This window comes from Calypte anna, chromosome 22 (assembly GCF_003957555.1).
Source record: "Calypte anna isolate BGI_N300 chromosome 22, bCalAnn1_v1.p, whole genome shotgun sequence".
NCBI lineage: Eukaryota > Metazoa > Chordata > Aves > Apodiformes > Trochilidae > Calypte > Calypte anna.
The window spans coordinates 4,578,335-4,595,188 of NC_044267.1; the positions used below are offsets into that span (position 1 = coordinate 4,578,335).

Consider the following 16,854-nt stretch of genomic DNA (forward strand, 5'->3'; position numbering starts at 1 on the left):
AAAATGGGGTGTCCAGAGGGGGGGTCAGGATGGGTCTTTTTTTGGGGGGGGGATCCAGGTGCTCCCTCCCAGGGTGAGGAGGGGCTTGGGGGGGGCTCAGGGTGTTCAGGGGGGGTCAGGGTGTTCAGGAGGGTCAGGGTGTTCAGGGGGGTCAGGGTGTTCAGGGGGGGTCAGGGTGCCCCCAGCCAGGACTGGGGGCTCTGGGGTGTCCTTGGTGAGGCTGGGGGGGTCTGGGGGGCTCTGACCGATGCTGAAGAGCTGGGAGTTCATGCAGTGGAAGTAGGAGGTGAGGAGGAGCCCGAGGGGCCGGGAGGAGTCACAGAGCAGCAGGAACCCAGCAGAGAGGTCCAGGAGGAGCCCCCCCCGTGCACCACCAGCCTGCTGGTCAGCTGCTCCGACAGCACCAGCCTGGGGACCCCCCCCAGCACAGCATCACCCCCTGAACCCTCCCAGCATCACCCCCTGACCCCCCCCCAGCACAGCATCACCCCCTGAACCCCCCAGCATCACCCCAACCCCCCCCCAGCATCACCCCCTCAACCCCCCCAGCATCACCCCCTGACCCCCCCATCTCCCCCAACCCCCCCCGTTTCTTCTTCCTCCCCACCCTCCTCTTCCTTCTCCCCAGCACCCTCCTCATCCTCCCCCCTCCCCTTCTTCCCCCTCCTCACCCCTTCCCACCCCCTCCTCTTCCTCCCCACATCCCCCATCCTTCCCCCCCCACCCCCCCCACCTGAAGGGTGCAAAGAGCCAGTGTCGGGCCAGGGTCCCCATGGACCAGCCCCCCACCCAATCAGCATCCAGCTTCTTCAGCCCGCGATGAAATAAACGATGAAAATCTGGGGGAGGGGGATGGGGGTGAGGAGGGGAGGGCTGGGGGGCCCGAGGGGGCGTCTGGGGGTCCCAGGGGGGGGGTCCCTGCCCTACCTGTGCCCTCAGCAGTGTGTAGTGCCACAGGGGCACCTCCGCGTTCCTCTTCTGGGGCCGGAACAGCCCATCCAGGGACCTGGGGACAGAGGGGACAGAGGGACACTGCCTGGGACTGGGGGGACACGGGGGACACCCAGGGGCACAGCGCCATGGGGACACCAGCAGTGCCACCCCCTCCCCCCCATGGCCCTTGGGGTCCCGGTGCTGTGGGGTGCCCTGGGGTGCCCTGGGTGCCCTGGGGTGTCCCCTGGGGACAGTGGGGACACTGGGGACAGTGTGTGTGCAGACCAGTATCTGTCAGCTCCCAGCAGTGCCAGGTGACATCCCAGCAGCCCGTAGAGGTAGGAGTGGTTGTTCCAGGAGGTTTTGTCCAGGAGGAACAGGTACCAGTAGGGCCCCAGGAAGGCCACGCAGCTCAGGCGGTAGCAGCACCCCAGCATCATCCCCACGGCCCCTGGGGACACCAAATTGTCCCCAAGGCTGACCCCGACCTGCCCCCACAGAGCTGTCCCCACCCCCGACCCCTCTCTGTCCCCGTGTCACCCCCGCTCCCTGGCTCAGGGCCCTTTGGTGTCACAGAACCTGTCCCAGACACTGCCTCGATGCCACCCCCCTCTCCCAGTTCCCATCCCAGTCCCCACGGTGGCTCCTGTCCCCATCCCACCAGTTGCTGTCCCAGTGCCACCCCCAGGTCCTCTTCCCCCTGTCCCCAGCCCCTTATCTCCCATCCCCATCCTGACCCCTGCTCCCCAGCCCCTGTCCCCAGCCCCTGTCCCTCCCCCCCGGGCTCATTCCCTGTCCCCCTGTCCCTGTCCCTACCCAGGAACATGACACTGTAGAGCAGGTACATCCAGTCCAGGGGCAGGGGCTGCAGGAAGGGCAGGAGGGGGAAGCGACAAACGGGCCCCCCCTCCAGGAACCGCGCGTCCAGGTGAGCCATGCCCCGCTCCTGGGGACATCCAGGGCCATCAGCAGCCCTGGGGACAGGGACAGGGACACTGACACGGGGGGTGGGGACACAGACACGGGGGGGACACAGCAACCCGGGGGGAGGACACCCCTGGGCAGCTGGGAACCCCCACCCCCCTAATTACTGCTGGGGGGACCCGGGTGTCCGGGCGGGCACTGACCCCATGTGCCACCACCCTGTCCCCGCACTGTCCCCGCACTGTCCCCTTGCCCTTTGCTCAGGTGCTGACGTGTCAGCCCTGCACATTCGGTTCCCCCTCCCCAAATTCCCCCCCCCGGAGGCCCCGCAGACGCCACCTCCACCCTTACCCCCCCCCCAGGGACCCCCCGGTTGCCTCGGACCCCCCGAACCCCTCGGTACCGCCGGATCCCCCCGGAACCCCGCAGTTCCCCCGAAGCCCCGGTACCCCCGCTTCCCCCGGACCCCCCGTTCCCCCCGTACCGAACGCAGCCCTGAAGACCCCCAGCGCCGCGGGGTCCCTGGGGCTGTGCAGCAGCCGCACGAACCGATCCCAGCGCCCCAGTTCCCGCAGCTCGAACCCCAGCAGCCGCCGGCACAGCCCGGGGGGGTCCCGGGAGGGTCCCGGGGGGGCTGAGGTGCGGGGGGGAGGTCCGGGGGGGTCCCCCCTTCTCCCGCCCCCCCGCCCTCTCCGTTCCCCTCCTCCGCGCCGGCCCTGGGGGGGGGGGGATCAAAGGTCAGAGGTCACCCACAGACCCCCCCCCAAATGTGACCCCCCCCCGCCCCGTCCCGCACCCTCCGCCGCCGCCATCGCTCCGCCCCCCCCACGTCCCGCACACGTCACGTGACGTCACGGGGCGCGGCTTTGTCGTCACCGCCCCCAAATCTCACACCCCCCCAGGGACCCCGGACCCCCCTGAGCCCCCCCCCTCACCTCTAACACTCCCCCCGGGGCAGCCATGAGACCGCCGTGACCTCTGACCCCCCCGGCACCCCCCGGGACCCTCCCGTCTCCCCCCGTCCCCCCCCCCCCGGCACCGCCGCTCCCGGAAGAACCGAGGGGAGGGGCGGGGGGAGAGCGGCAGCGAGAGGAGACGGTGGGGAGGGGGAACATGGGGGGACATGGGGGGACATGGGGGGACATGGGGGACATGGGGATATGGGGGGCGTGGGGGGGACAGAGACTTAGGGGGACATGGGGGACATTTGGGGGGGCTCTGGGGTCCCTACGGGGTGGTTGTGGGGCTCTGGGGTACATGTGGGGCAGCTCCGGGGTCTGGGTAGGGATCGGGGGGCTCTATGGGGCAGTTGTGGGGGGGCTCTGGGGTACATATGGGGTGCTACGGGGTGCTTGGGGGGTGTTCAGGGTGTTCCATGGGGTCCTGGGGGTGCCTGTGGGGTGCTGGGTGGTGTCAGGTGTGGCTGTGGGTGCCAGGGGGTGCCCCAGTGTCCGTGTGTGCCCCACGTGGGTGTCCCCAGGGGTGTCCCCTAACCCCCCACCCGTGTCCCCAGGTGAGCAGGATGGCGGCTGCCACCATGGGCGGTGGCACCGGTGGTGGCACTGGTGGTGGTACTGGTGGTGACACTGGTGGTGACAGTGGTGGTGGCAGTGTCCGTGCGGGTGTCCCGGGGCGCGTACAGGCGCTGCGGGATGAGGTCTCCGGGGTCACCTCCATCATGAGCCACAACCTGGAGCAGATCCTGGCCCGGGGGGAGAACCTGGAGCGGCTCCAGAGCAAGAGCCAGGACCTGGAGGCCACCGTGAGGAGGGGACACTGGGGACACACACAGGGTGACCAGGGTGGGCACGGGGTCCCCAAGCTGGCACAGGGACAGCAGGGTGGGCACAGGGTCCCTGAGGGTCTCCAGCTTGGGCAGGGGGTCACCAGGGTGGCACAAGGTCCTCGGGGTGGGCACAGGGTCCCTGAGGTGACACCAGGTCCCTGTTTGGGCACAGGGTCCCTGAGGTGGCAGTCAGTGTCCCCAAGGTGCCAGTGGGTGTCCCTGGGATCACAGTGGCTGTCCCCAGGGTGGCAGTGTCCCCAAGGTGACAGGGGACCCAGGGTGGGAGTCGGTGTCCTCAGGTCGCAACGGGTGGCCCCGGGGTGGCAGTGGGTGGTCCCCGGGGTGGCAGTGCTGTCCCCAGGATGGCAGTGTCCCCAAGGTGACAGCGCTGTCCCCGCAGTCGGAGCAGTTCCGGACGACGTCCCAGCGGGTGGCCCGGCGGTTCTGGTGGCAGAACGTGAGGGTGCTGGTGGGCCTGGGGGTGCTGGGGGACCATCCTGCTGCTCCTTGTCATCCTCCTGGCCACCGTGTCATCCCCACCTAGGACACCCCGAGGACACCCCAGAAATAAAGGGACAACACGTGTGGAGCTGGTGGCGTGTGGTCTGGGGACACGTGGGGACACTCGTGGGGACACTCGTGGGGAGAGGCCTGGGGATACAGGTGGGGACAGGTGAGGGGACACGGCTGGGGACACAGATGGGGACATAGGCAGGGACGTGTGGGGGGGACACAGGTGGGGGACGTGGGTGGGCACAGCGGCAAGGGACACCGGGCTGGGGAACAGTCCTGGGGACACGGGTGGGGACAGCGTGAGCACCTGCAGGCGAGGGCCGGTGCCAGTCGGGTGACTGCTGCCCAGGAGACAAAAGGACACTGTGTGGTGGACACTGCCACCCCTGGCAGGGCCTGTGGAACGGGGGGGGGGACACGAGGGGAACATTGGGCGGGCCCCGGGGGGAAGGGAATGCGCCGGGGGGGGACCCAAAAAAAACCCCCGGGGGAGGGGACACACGGACGGTCCCGATCTTTGGCCCCGGGGAAGGCGGGTCCCGGTCCCTCCCTGCCAGGGGCCGGCCGTCTGTGGGGGGACCAGGAAGGGGACAGGACCGGGACAGGACCGGGACGGTGGCTCCGGTCCCGGCACCGCCGCCCCCTCCCCCTGGGCCATGGTGAGCGCCGGGGGGCTCCGCAGCCGCTTTCGGTTTCGGTTTTCCGGGGGCGGGATCGGCGACAGGGGGCACGACAGGGATTGGAGGGGGGGGCAGGACCCCCCGGTCACGTGCGGGGGTTCCCAGGGGACTTTCGGTGTCACAGCCCCCCCCCGACCACCCCCGCCTCTGCCCCTCGGTGTCCCCAAGTGCCCCATCCTGGGTGGCCCTGTGTCCCCAAGTCTCCCCAGGTGCCACCTCCTCACGGTGCCACTTCCCTGAGGTGACATGGATCCATGGTCCCTTCTGTGTCCCCATTGTCCCTTCATGTCCCCATTGTCCTGTGTCCCCACGATTTCCCCTCTCTGCAGTGTCCTCATCCTTCCCCCTTGTCCCCCTCCCCATGTCCCTGAGGTCCCCTTTACCCCATGATCCTTCTGTCCCCAAATGCCACTTCCCTCTGGTCCCTTGTCCCCAGGGTCCCCTCCCATGTCCCTGTGATCCTCTCTATCCCCATGGTCCTTGTGCCCTCATTGTCCCCATGGTCCCTTTGTCCCCCCCATGTCCCCTTTGTGCCCATTGTCCCCACCCTCTCCTTCTGTCCCCAGATGCCACTTCCCCACCCTATCCTCATCCCCATGCACCCCATCCCGGGGGGTTGTCCCCAACGTGTCTGTGTCCCCTTGTCCCTGTCCCCAGGTGGGGGTGGCACAATGCCAGCAGGAGGTGGAGGAGGTGACAGAGCTGATGAGACAGAACCTGGGGAAGGCGCTGGAGCGGGAGGGGAGGCTCCAGGACCTGGAGAGCAGGGCCAGGGACCTGCACGCCATGGTGGGACATGGGGACAGGACACAGAGCCCGGGGACACCATGGGGACAGGACATAGAGCCCAGGGGACAACAGGGGGACAGGACATAGAGCCCAGGGGACAACAGGGGGGGACACAGAGAGCCTGGGGACACCATGGGGACTCAGCACTGCTGGAGGGGACACTCTGGGGACACAAATAGAGCCCTAGGGACGCTATGGGGACATAAACCCCAGGGGACACACCATGGGGGCACACAGAGGGGGTGGAGGGGACATTAGAGTGACATAGAGCCCAGGGGACAGTACGGGGACACAAATACAGCCCAGGGGACACCATGGGGCCACCCAACCCTGGGAGGTGACACTCTAGGGGTAGATGGCCCGGAGGGGAGGGGATCCCCCCCTCAGTGCCACCTGTCCCTCCAGTGTCCCCTCCTCCCTTGATGTCCCCTCAGGGCACCCTGTTCAGACGCAGCACGCGGGTGGTGGCCCGGCAGGAGCGCAGGGGACTCTGGCGCTTGGTGGCCATTGGGGTTGTCACTGCTGTCCTGCTGCTGCTGGCCCTGGGCCTGGCACTGGGACTGCTGTGGCCACCCCGTGTCACTGTCACTGTCACCATCCCACCCCACAGCCCCCCACTCCCTGGGACGCTCTTCCCCCAGCCGGTGGGGAGTGAGGTGACAGGGGACAGGGGGTGACACTGTGGGGACAAGTGGCAGGGAGGTGGCTGGGGGGAGGCCCCCCAGAAATAACCGAGGAGACCCTATGCATACAGGACCTTGTCCCCAGTGCACCGAGTGCCACCAAGCCGCAGGGGAGTGCTGTGGCCTTGTCACCAGGTTGGGGAGACCAGGGAGGGGACACGATGGATGAGCCCCAGGAAGGGGGGGTTCTGGGGGACACTGTTGACTCATGGGGGACACCCTGGCACCCACAACCCTGGCACCCATGGGACACACACTCATTGTCACTCCCAGGGGGACAACCCTGGCACCCACCAGGGACAAACACACCCATTGTCACCACACTGCCATCCATTGTCACCAGCATGGGACACACGTGCCCACTGTCCCCCCCCATGGAGACACCCTGGCCCCACCCACTAAGGAGGACATGAACACCCACTGCCACCAACTGGGAGGACGTTGTCGCCCACCGAGGGGACACCCCGGGGCAACCTGCTTGTCACCTGCAGGGGACACGCAACAGGGCGACCCCCCCGGCGTGCCTCAGTTTTCCCCAAGCAGAGCCAGACCACTGGAGCCTGGCAGCACCTTTAATGGCACCTGGTGGCCGTGTCCCCGGGCAGTGGTGGCACTGTCACCCTGTCCCCGCCGCTTGCTGAGCTCCTCCTGCACCCGCTGGCACAGGGACCCGGCGCAGGGCCGGGCTCCAGGGGGCTCCGGGCACACACCCGACGGGTCACCTCCTCTGCACTGTCACCCTGCGGGGACACTGTGTCACCCCCGGGACACCCCCTGACCCCCAGCACCCCCCGGGACACCCCCTGACCCACAGCACCCCCCGGGACACCCCCTGACCCACAGCACCCCAAGGCATCCCCATGGCACCCCCTTCTGTCACCCATTAGCACCCCACAGCCCTCCCCTTGTCACCCCAGGGGACCCCGATGTCACCCACAGGGACCCCCCCACCCCATCCCAAGGGGCACCCGCTGCCCCATGGCTCCCCCCCACCCTGTGCCCCCCACCCTGACACCCCCGGGTGCCCCAACACCCCCTGCCCACAGCCCCCCACTCACCCACGCGTGCCCCCCCACCTGGTGCACGATGACAGCCGTGACGTGCCCATCGTCCCCCTCGTACTCGGGCAGAAGAGTCGGGGCCCGCGGGGGTCTCCGGAGGGGGGCCCGGGGCTGGAGTCGCCCCCAGCCCCCCCTGCAGCACCTGCACCCTCAGGGGGGGGTCGGAGACGCCCAAACCCCCCCCAGCCCCGCACCTCCGGACCCCCCCCCACCCTGGGGTGCCCCCTTCCCCCCTTAGGTTGCCCCCCAGCCACCCAGGAGCATCCCCCCGTCTCTCCCCCCCTACCTCACCCCAGGCCATTCCCCCCCCGGTACCCCCGGTTCCCCGCTCACGGGCCGCCGGGGCCGGTACAACCTGCTGGTCGGGCCGCCGGGGCCGGGGGGGGGTCTGGGGGAGGCGGCCCCGGGCCCGGCCCGCGCCTGCCGAACCGCCCGTTCGTACGCGTCCCTGGAGCGGCAGAACCGGGGGTTACCGGGGATGGTTACCGCGCAGGGAGCGGGGCAGTTACCGGGGGAGCCTGAGGGGACCGAGGGGAGCGCGGGACCGGCCCAGAGCTCCACCGGAACCGGTACCTCGCGATCTGGTTCCGGCGAATGTGCCGCACGAAGCCGTGGCTCATATCGAGCCGCCCGCCGGGTCGGCAACGCCAGCCTGAGGACGCCTCCATGCCCCGCCACCACCGAGACCGAGACCGACCCAAAGAAACCCCCCGAACCCCCGCGGTACCGGGGACGCGGCCCCTTTAAAAGCCCCGCCAGCCGCCGGGCGTGCTGCGCATGCGCGACGCCATTCACCAGACGCCGTTACGCGTGCGTTGCTGTGGTGACGTTGCGCACGCGCAGTGCCCGTAACGCTCAATCGCCTCAGGTCTGCGCGTGCGTAACAGGCTGTGGATGAGCTACGCATGCGTAACATTCTGTGAGTGAACTACGCATGTGTCCTTCGTGCCCCACCCTGTTACGCACGCGTAGCAGGTCTGTGAATCGGCGCTTACGCATGCGCAGCCGCCATGTCCAGCCGCGGGAAGCGGGACCGGGGGGAGCGGGGGGAGCGGGCGGCCCCGCGGGCCGGGGGAGGCTCCGCAGCCCCCTCCTCAGCCCCCTCCTCAGCCCCCTCCTCAGCCCCCTCATCGCGGGGACCCTCCCGAAGCCGCCGGGAAGGGGAGACGGACCGAGCCCGGAGCCGCCGGGACTCAGAGCGGGAGCGCGGGAGGCGGGAGGAGGCGGGGCCGGGCTCGGGCTCGGGGGTGCCCGCGGATCCCGCCCGCATCAAACGGGAACCGGGAACCGGGAGCGGGGACTCGGGGGGCTCCGCCGCTTCCCCCCGCTCCAGCGGTCCCGTGCGGGGCAAGAGAGAGCGGGAGTCCGATGGGGACTTCGGAGTCGGAGCTGGAGCCCGTGGGTGAGGAGCGGGGCTGCGGGGGGACCGGGGCTGGGTGATCCCCCTTTAACCGTGAGCCCCCCCCCCTCATTTAACACCCCCTCTCATTATCCCTCTCTAATTAAGGCCCCCTCATTACCCCATTAATTCCCACCCAGAGCGTTACGGCCGCTTCGATCCCGAGGATCAGCGGAGCCGCCACTGCCCCTACCTGGACACCATCAACAAGTGAGTGCTGGGGGAGCAGGGGGGGCTTGGGGGTCCCTGCGGGTCCCTCTTGTCCCCAGGGCCCCCCCAGACCCTCCCTTAGCTCAGTGTCCCCCCAGGAGTGTCCTGGATTTCGATTTTGAGAAGCTCTGCTCCATCTCCCTCTCCCACATCAATGTCTACGCCTGCCTGGTCTGCGGGAAGTACTACCAGGGTGAGAGCCCCGGGAGGGGGGCACAGGCACATCTGGGGGGCACAGACACATCGTGGGGGGCACAGACACATCAGGGGGGGCACAGACACATCTGGGGGGCACAGACACATCAGGGGGGGCACAGACACATCAGGGGGGGCACAGACACACGGGGGGACACAGACATGTCAAGGTTGGGGGCAGACATACACCTGGGGGGGGTGCACACACAGGTGGGGAGCCCCCAGGTGTGGGCTGCAAACGGCTCCTGTCCCCTCTCCACCTTCTCCAGCCCCTCTCTGGTGCCCCCCCCTCATTCCCTGACCCCCTGCTGTCCTCCCCAGGCCGGGGGCTGAAGTCCCACGCCTACATCCACAGCGTGCAGCTCAGCCACCACGTCTTCCTCAACCTCCACACCCTCAAGTTCTACTGCCTGCCCGACAACTACGAGATCATCGACTCCTCCCTGGAGGACATCACGGGTGCGTGGGACCCGGGGAGGTCCCCAACCTGATGGGGGAGACCGGGCTCACCCGCAGCCCCCTCCCCTCATTCTCTCTCTCTCTCTCTCCCTGCAGTACGTCCTCAAGCCCACCTTCACCGCCCAGCAGATCTCCAACCTGGACAAGCAGGCCAAGCTCTCCCGGGCATACGATGGCACCACCTACCTGCCCGGCATCGTGGGGCTCAACAACATCAAAGCCAACGACTACGCCAACGCCGTCCTCCAGGTGCCCCCTCCCTCCTTCCCTCCCTCTGCCCTGAAACACCCCCGGGCTCTGCTGAGAACCTCTCCCACCTCCTCTCTCCCAGGCTCTGTCCAACGTCCCACCCCTGAGGAATTATTTCTTGGAGGAGGAGAACTACTGGAACATCGAGCGTCCCCCCGGGGACATCATGTTCCTGCTGGTGCAGAGGTTTGGGGAGCTGATGAGGAAGCTCTGGAACCCCAGGAATTTCAAAGCCCACGTCTCCCCCCACGAGATGCTGCAGGCTGTGGTGCTCTGCAGCAAGAAGAACTTCCAGATCACCAAGCAAGGTGAGGAGAAGGTTGAGGTGGTGGTGGTGGCATGTGTCCTGTGCGTGTCCCCTGTCCTGTGTGTCCCCTGTCCTGTGTGTCCCCTGTCCTGTGTGTGTCCCCTGTCCTGTGCGTGTCCCCTGTCCTGTGTGTCCCCTGTCCTGTGTGTCCCCTGTCCTGTGTGTCCCCTGTCCTGTGCGTGTCCCCTGTCCTGTGTGTCCCCTGTCCTGTGTGTCCCCTGTCCTGTGTGTCCCCTGTCCTGATGGATTCCTGCTTTCCAGGGGATGGGGTGGATTTTCTCTCCTGGTTCCTCAACGCGCTGCACTTGGCCCTGGGTGGCACCAAGAGGAAGAAAAAGAGTGAGCAGAGAGCGTGAGGGTCGTTGGGGGACAGACACCCCCTCGTCACCCTTGGTGTCCCCCAACACCTTTTGTCCCCACAGCCATCGTCACCGACGTCTTCCAGGGCTCCATGCGAATCTTCACCAAAAAACTGCCCCACCCCGACCTGGTCAGTTCAGGAAGGGGTGAAACTGGGGGTCAGCACCCCAGCTGAGGGTCCCCAACCCCCCTGGTGTCCCCCATGTCTCAGAAAGGGGGCAGTTGGGAGGTTCTGACCCCAGGTGAGGGTCCCCAGCCCCCCTGATGCCCCCTGTGTCCCCCAGCCAGCCGAGGAGAAGGCTCAGCTCCTGCAGAACAGCGAGTACCAGGAGAAGATGGTGGAATCCACCTTCATGTACCTGACCTTGGACCTCCCCACTGCCCCCCTCTACAAGGACGAGAAGGAGCAGCTCATCATCCCCCAGGTCCCCCTCTTCAGCATCTTGGCCAAGTTCAACGGGGTCACAGAGAAGGAGTACAAAACCTACAAGGAGAATTTCCTCAAACGTTTCCAGCTCACCAAGCTCCCTCCCTACCTCATCTTCTGCATCAAACGTTTCACCAAGAACAACTTCTTTGTGGAGAAGAACCCCACCATTGTCAACTTCCCCATCACGTGAGGGGGGACCCCAACCCACCCGGGGGGGCTGCCTGGGGTGTCCATGTTGTCCTTGCCCTGCACCCCCTTGGGGGTTTGGAAGCATCTGGGAGTGGTTTGGAAGCTCCTAGGAGGGGTTTGGAAGCATCTTGGGGAGCTCCGAGGCCTCTGGGTGGGGTTTGGAGGCGTTTCAGAGTTTGGAGGGAGCTGTGAGTGGGGGGTGGGGGTTCCTGTGGGTTCCTGGGGGTGTCCCCTGGGAGTGGGGTGGGTGGGGGTTGTCCCCTAGCTGAGGTGGCTGTGGTGCCCCCCCAGGAACGTGGACCTCCGGGAGTACCTGTCTGAGGAGGTGCAGGCTGCCCACACCAACACCACCTACGACCTCATCGCCAACATCGTCCACGATGGGAAACCCTCCGAGGGCTCCTACCGCATCCACGTCCTGCACCACGTGAGTGTCCCCTCCCCTGGGGCCAGCAGGTGACAGAGGGGCCCTGCTGTCACCTCTGGGGTCACCTCTGGGGTCACCTCTGCTCTCCTGGGCAGGGCACAGGGAAGTGGTATGAGCTGCAGGACCTGCAGGTCACAGACATCCTGCCCCAGATGATCACCCTCTCTGAAGCCTACATCCAGGTGAGGGGCTGTGGGGACACCGTGGGGGGTGGCACAGAGGACACACGGGTCACCAGTGTCCCCTTGTCACCAAAACATCCCCTTGTGGCTGTGACTCCACTGCAGATCTGGAAGCGGCGCGAGGAGGATGAAACCAACCAACAAGGTGCCTGACACCCCCCTGGGGACACTTGTCCCCTCCTTGGGGACACCCGTAACCCCACTGAGGGTTGAGGACACCATGGGGACACGAGGGCATGTGTGGCACCTGTCACTAAAGTGTCCCCTTGTCCCCCCTGATTCTGCTACTGATCTGGAAGCGGTGTGAGGACAAAACCAACCAGCAAGGTGCTTGTCCCCTTGTCCCCTCCTTGGGGACACCCTCAATAAATGTCACCTGCTGTATTTTTGTAACCACTCTCCACCCTCGCTCCTCTGGAGGACAAGTGGTGGTTTGTCACCTTGTCACCACCCCCCAAGAGCACCCCCATCAGGGAAACTGAGGCAGAGTGACAGCCAAGCTTTATTTGAGGGTTGGGGACAAGGGACACGACGGGGGAGAGGCTCCTGGGGGCTGTCCCCCTGCTCTAGGCCCAGATGTGCTCCTGGCAGTGCTGCAGGGCCTGGGGACAGCAGGGGGGAGGTTGGGGACACTGTCTCCTTTGTCCCCCCATGTCTCTTTAGTGCTCCATTGTCCCCTGTACCTCCCTCTTGTCCCTTTTATCCCTTTCTCCCCCCCCTCTTTGTCCCCCCTTTGTTCTTTGTCCCATTTGCATCCCCCCTTTGTGTCACCTGTGTCCCCCCTTGGCACTTTTGTCCCCCTGTGTCCCCTCCCATGTTCCCCCTTTGTTTGTCCCCACTTTGTCCCCCCTTGTCACCTTTGTCCCCCCTTGTGTCCCCCCCCCTTTTTTTTTTTTAATCCCCCCACTTTGTCTCCCAACTCCCCCCCCTCTCTCTCCACCGTGTCTCCCCCTGTGTCCCCCCCCATGTCCCCATGTCCCCATGTCCCCTGTCCCCTCACCTGGCAGCGCAGGGCAGCCCCTGGGCTGGAGCACCAGTAGATGGGCCCCAGGGCACAGGGTCCCAGCTTTGGGGACAAGGCAGGGGGGCCCTGTCCCATCTCCTGCGGGGAGGGGGACACATGGGGGGTCAGATGTCCCTCTCAGACTGGGGACACCCCCAGAGCCCCTGCCCACCACTGTCACCTCCTCGGTGCCACCCCTGGGTTGGGGGCTCCCAAGCCTGGTGGCAGCCAGAGTGTGTCCCCTGGGGTTGGTGACACTTGGGGATGGTGGCACGTTCCCTGGGGGGCTGTGACACCTTTTGGGGACCTCGCTGTGTCCCCAGGGGTCCTGCCACCTCCCGAGGGTTGTGGCACGTGGTGGCCGTGCCATTCTTTGGGTCCCCAACCTGTCCCCCAGGGCTCTGACACCCTCAGCTGTGTCCCCACGGAGCCGTGTCACCCCGGGCCACCCCCGCCCAGCTCACCCACTGCCACCCCCGAGGCCACCCCCGAGGCCCCCCCCGTCACCTGGGTGCCAGCACAAGCAGCCGGTGGCTCCCAGGTGTCCCCGAGGTGCCATCCGGATGTCACCGCCGTCTTCTCCGCGAAGTCACCTTCAGGGGACGCCACTTCCCCGCCGTACCGGAGAGGCGGCTCGGGAGGCGGCAGCAGGAGGGGGTCGCGGGTGTCCCCCTCCCCGCACGCCCTCAGGAAGCGGCAGAGCACGCGTGGGCCCAGCACTCCCAGCAGCCGCTCCAGCAGCAGCGCGGTGTAACGCTGCGCCAGGCACTGGCAGGCTCCGGTCAGCGGCAGCGGCAGGAGGTGACACAGCCCCGAGGCCACCGCTGCCACCCGCTCCACCGGCACCGTGGCCTCCAGCCGGGACACCATGGTGCGGCACAGCCAGCACTGCGGCATCGGCACCGCCACCTGCGGGGACACGGGGGACACTCAGCTGCCCACGGGCGGGGCCTGGAGGTGTCCCTGCAGGTGTCCACAGGGGAGTCCGTGGCCGTGGGGATACCCCCAGAGCTGCCCACAGGGGTGTCCACGGAGATATCCATGGAGATACCCACAGGGGAGTCCGTGGCCGTGGGGATGCCCACGGGGAAGCCCAGAAACCCACAGGACTGTCCATGGAGATGCCCATGGAGATACCCACGGGAGTGTCCACGGAGGTACCCGTGGAGATGCCCAGGGAGAAGCCCCAGAGGTCCCCACAGGGGGTGTCCATGTCCGTGTCTGTGTCCGTGCCCACGGGGCGTGTCCATGCCCACGCAGATGCCCACAGACACCCCCATGGTGTTCCCCCTCTCCCTGGTGATGTCCCCAGCCCCCCCCCCCCCCCTGTCCCTTCAGGCGGGTGCTGAGAGCTCCCAGGGGGGGCAGGGCCGGGGCCCCCCCCGGGCACAGATCCAAGTGGCCACAGACCCACGAGGGCTTCTGGGGGACAGGGAACACCGAGGTGACACGGCTGCCATGGTGTCCCCAACACCTCCAGGTGTCCCCAAACCTCCTGCCCCGAGGTGTCCCACACCCAGTGCCATGTCCCCAATCCCCCAGGGCCCCCGAGGTGTCCCCAACTCCCCCAGCCCTTCACGGTGTCCCCACCCACTGCAGTGTCCCCAACCTCCCTCAGCACCCCGAGGTGTCCCCAGAACACGTGGTGTCCCCCCCAATGAGCACCCCGTGGTGTCCCTGTGTCCCCCCCGGGTCCCTGCTCACCAGACGATCCTGGAGGTCGGTGACAAGGAGCTCCAGGTACTCGTGCACCAGGTTCTGGCACGGGGTCACCATGGATGGCACGGGCAGTGCCGCACACTCCCGCCGCAGGAAGCTCTCCACGGCCACCTGCACCCGTGGCCACCGTGACACCCCTGGGGGTGGCACCCGTGGTGGCCACCCACTGACCAACCCTGTCCCCACAGCCCCCACGGCACCCGTTCTGGTGGCATCTGCTCTGGTGACACTCGTGGCCCCCGCCGTGGTGACAACTCACGGTGAGCGTCACCTCCCGCCCACCCCCACGGTCACCGTGGCACTTGTGACAGTGACACCTGCCATGGTGCCACCCACTCCACTGACACCCGTGGTGGTGGCACCCACGGTGTCCACTCCCTGGCCACCCCAGCCCCATGGTCACCTTGGTGGCCGACTCGTTGGCCATGTGGACGAGGAGGGTGACAACCTGCTGGCAGTCCTTGCAGATGTCCTGTGAGAGGTGGCACCAGGGACATGGGGACATGTGGCGGGGAGGAACAGGGTACAGGGTGATGTGGGATGGGGACAGGGGACACGGGGACATTGGGGACATGAGGACATGGGAACAGGGGACACTGGGGACATGGTGGATATAAGGGAATGGCAGCACTGGGGACATGTTGGACATGGGGACATGGGAGAATGGGGACACAGAGGAATGAGGACATGGGGGACATGGGGACACAGGGACATGGGGCGAGGGGACATTGGGCCCATTGAGAACATGGGGACATGAGGGCAAAGGGACGTGGGGGAACGGGGACAAAGGGGGAACAGGGGATGTAGGGACATGGGGACATTGGGGATGTGGGGGAATGGGAACATAGGGGACATCGAGGACATGGGGACATGAAGGGGACATGGGGGACGTGGGAGCAGGGGACACGTGGACATGGGAGATATGGAAGGGTGGGGACACTGGGGACAGGGGGGACACAGGGCACATGTGGCATGGGGACAGGGGGTGTGGGGGTCACGGGGGGATCGGGGCAGCTCTGGGGGGCCATGGGGACAGGGTTGGGTGTCCCCAGGGGGTCTCACCGAGCCGGGGGGGGCCCACGCCAGGCGGGCACAGAGCCCCAGGGCCCCGCAGCGCAGCGCTGAGTCCCAGCTCCGGCACCACTCCTGGGGGGGCAGCTCACAGGGACCCCCCCGAGCCCCCAGCCCTGCACACCAGCACCCAATGACACCCAAACCCGGGGGGGACACACCCAGGTGTCTGGGCCCTTCACCCCCCCATTGTGGGACCCCTACCCCCCGAAATGGCCCATGAGGGGTGGCACCCAGCTCTAGGGGGGCACTCAGCTCTGGGGGGGCACCCAGCTCTAGGGGGGGGGGGCACTCAGCTCTGGGGTGGAATCCATCTTTGGGAGAGCACCCATGTTCTTTGGGGGGGCACTCAGTTTTAGGGGCAGGGGGCACCCAGCTTGGTGGGGGGTTGCACCCAGCTCCGGGGAGGGCACCCATCTCAAAAGGGGGGGGCACCCAGTTCCAAGGGGGACACCCCCACATTTTTTCGAGGGGGGGCACCCATTTTTGGGGGGGGGGAACACCCAGTTTTGGGGAGGGGGATGGCAGCCATCCTGGGGGTGGTGTCCCCCAGCCTCGGGGGGGTCGGGGTGTCACCCTACCTGTGGTGGCGCAGAGCAGGGCCAGGAGCAGCGGCAGCGCTGGGGACAGCGGGGACAGTGGCGGTGCCATGGTGGTGGCGCTGGCCCGGCCCGGCCCCGCCGCCTCTTATAGCCCCGTCCGGGGGTGGCGGCAGCTGGGACAGAGCCAGCTCCCTGGGGACAAGTGCCATGGCCGGGAGGGGCACCTGGGGGCTGCTCCCCCGCCCGCTGTCCCCATCGCCTCTGTGTCCCCAGCAGGGACCTCACCGAGGTCCCCGTGTCCCCTGAGTGGTCCCCGTGTCCCCATCGAGGTCCCCGTGTCCCCATAGACGCCCCCATTGGGGTCCCCACGTCCCTGTAGAGGTTCCCATCGAGGTCCCCACGGCCCCCGGTGGCAGAGGACACTGAGAACCCGCGTGTCCCCCCCACCCCCCATGGTGTCCCCACGGCCCCACACCGCGTGTCCAATACCCCCCCTGTCCCCTCACCCCCCCTTGTCCTCCCGTGCCCCCTCCCACCCTCCTGTCCCCCCCCACTCCATGTCCCCCCCCTTGTCCCCACACCATGTCCCCATCGCCCCCATTTATCCCCCTCCCATCAGCACCCATGGGTGCCCCCCAACCTCTCCCATGCCCCTGCACCCCCATGCCCCCCCCCCCCGGGACACCACACATGGGTACCCCCTCCCCTCCCCCCCAGCACCCATGGGTGCCTCCCCCCCCCCC

General features: G+C 67.3%; 5 protein-coding genes and 1 long non-coding RNA gene across 8 annotated transcripts; 3 read left to right on the forward strand and 3 right to left on the reverse strand.

Moving 5' to 3' along the window:
• Window positions 1-105: 105 nt before the first annotated feature.
• On the reverse strand, window positions 106-2,819 carry GGCX (gamma-glutamyl carboxylase). Its single transcript, XM_030463939.1, is given in 10 exon segments — window positions 106-356; window positions 359-408; window positions 734-818; window positions 821-839; window positions 928-1,006; window positions 1,219-1,384; window positions 1,750-1,887; window positions 1,890-1,907; window positions 2,342-2,573; window positions 2,793-2,819. Coding segments are annotated over 10 exon segments (1,065 nt in total).
• VAMP8 (vesicle associated membrane protein 8) lies at window positions 2,785-4,226 on the forward strand. Its single transcript, XM_030464139.1, has 3 exons — window positions 2,785-2,955; window positions 3,371-3,619; window positions 4,044-4,226. Exons 2-3 carry the CDS (start codon window positions 3,380-3,382, stop codon window positions 4,185-4,187), a joined length of 384 nt encoding a protein of 127 aa, XP_030319999.1. The 5' UTR covers window positions 2,785-2,955; window positions 3,371-3,379; the 3' UTR covers window positions 4,188-4,226.
• Window positions 4,227-4,723: 497 nt separating this feature from the next.
• On the forward strand, window positions 4,724-6,356 carry VAMP5 (vesicle associated membrane protein 5). The gene is made up of 3 exons (XM_030464099.1): window positions 4,724-4,815; window positions 5,494-5,625; window positions 6,060-6,356. The coding sequence occupies exons 1-3, from the start codon at window positions 4,813-4,815 to the stop codon at window positions 6,300-6,302; spliced, it is 378 nt and encodes a 125-aa protein (XP_030319959.1). The 5' UTR covers window positions 4,724-4,812; the 3' UTR covers window positions 6,303-6,356.
• Window positions 6,357-6,866: 510 nt separating this feature from the next.
• On the reverse strand, window positions 6,867-7,497 carry LOC115599555. Its single transcript, XR_003988493.1, has 2 exons — window positions 7,385-7,497; window positions 6,867-7,048 (listed from the first exon to the last, which is right to left on the reverse strand). It is a non-coding gene; the product is annotated as an uncharacterized LOC115599555 (long non-coding RNA).
• Window positions 7,498-8,364: 867 nt separating this feature from the next.
• USP39 (ubiquitin specific peptidase 39) lies at window positions 8,365-12,169 on the forward strand. 3 transcript variants are annotated; one of them, XM_030464094.1, is made up of 12 exons: window positions 8,365-8,767; window positions 8,909-8,978; window positions 9,077-9,171; window positions 9,495-9,631; window positions 9,729-9,881; window positions 9,964-10,189; window positions 10,450-10,527; window positions 10,611-10,678; window positions 10,833-11,164; window positions 11,459-11,594; window positions 11,690-11,776; window positions 11,882-12,169. In XM_030464094.1, exons 1-12 carry the CDS (start codon window positions 8,380-8,382, stop codon window positions 11,927-11,929), a joined length of 1,818 nt encoding a protein of 605 aa, XP_030319954.1. In that variant the 5' UTR covers window positions 8,365-8,379; the 3' UTR covers window positions 11,930-12,169. The 3 variants fall into 3 exon arrangements, with proteins under 3 accessions (XP_030319954.1, XP_030319955.1, XP_030319956.1); XM_030464096.1 differs by having other exon boundaries at window positions 8,656-8,771; XM_030464095.1 differs by lacking the exon at window positions 10,450-10,527.
• A 91-nt stretch (window positions 12,170-12,260) lies between these two features.
• On the reverse strand, window positions 12,261-16,312 carry SFTPB (surfactant protein B). The gene is made up of 8 exons (XM_030464098.1): window positions 16,151-16,312; window positions 15,561-15,685; window positions 14,902-14,970; window positions 14,484-14,609; window positions 14,112-14,201; window positions 13,287-13,688; window positions 12,777-12,878; window positions 12,261-12,378 (listed from the first exon to the last, which is right to left on the reverse strand). The coding sequence occupies exons 1-8, from the start codon at window positions 16,218-16,220 to the stop codon at window positions 12,343-12,345; spliced, it is 1,020 nt and encodes a 339-aa protein (XP_030319958.1). The 5' UTR covers window positions 16,221-16,312; the 3' UTR covers window positions 12,261-12,342.
• Window positions 16,313-16,854: the final 542 nt, after the last annotated feature.

What these genes read in the sequence shown, in the direction of transcription:
- SFTPB (XM_030464098.1), bottom strand. Translation starts at nt 16,220, where the DNA reads ATGGCACCGCCACTGTCCCCGCTGTCCCCAGCGCTGCCGCTGCTCCTG. An exon ending in CTGCTTGTGCTGGCACCCAG is followed by an intron (nt 12,879 to 13,286) that starts GTGACGGGGGGG and finishes CCCTCCCCGCAG; the next exon opens with GAGATGGGACAGGGCCCCCC. An exon ending in GGGCTGCCCTGCGCTGCCAG is followed by an intron (nt 12,379 to 12,776) that starts GTGAGGGGACAG and finishes TGCTGTCCCCAG; the next exon opens with GCCCTGCAGCACTGCCAGGA.
- VAMP8 (XM_030464139.1), top strand. Translation starts at nt 3,380, where the DNA reads ATGGCGGCTGCCACCATGGGCGGTGGCACCGGTGGTGGCACTGGTGGT. An exon ending in GCCAGGACCTGGAGGCCACC is followed by an intron (nt 3,620 to 4,043) that starts GTGAGGAGGGGA and finishes CTGTCCCCGCAG; the next exon opens with TCGGAGCAGTTCCGGACGAC.
- USP39 (XM_030464094.1), top strand. Translation starts at nt 8,380, where the DNA reads ATGTCCAGCCGCGGGAAGCGGGACCGGGGGGAGCGGGGGGAGCGGGCG. An exon ending in CGGAGTCGGAGCTGGAGCCC is followed by an intron (nt 8,768 to 8,908) that starts GTGGGTGAGGAG and finishes ATTCCCACCCAG; the next exon opens with AGCGTTACGGCCGCTTCGAT. An exon ending in CTTCCAGATCACCAAGCAAG is followed by an intron (nt 10,190 to 10,449) that starts GTGAGGAGAAGG and finishes CCTGCTTTCCAG; the next exon opens with GGGATGGGGTGGATTTTCTC.
- VAMP5 (XM_030464099.1), top strand. An exon ending in CCAGGGACCTGCACGCCATG is followed by an intron (nt 5,626 to 6,059) that starts GTGGGACATGGG and finishes ATGTCCCCTCAG; the next exon opens with GGCACCCTGTTCAGACGCAG.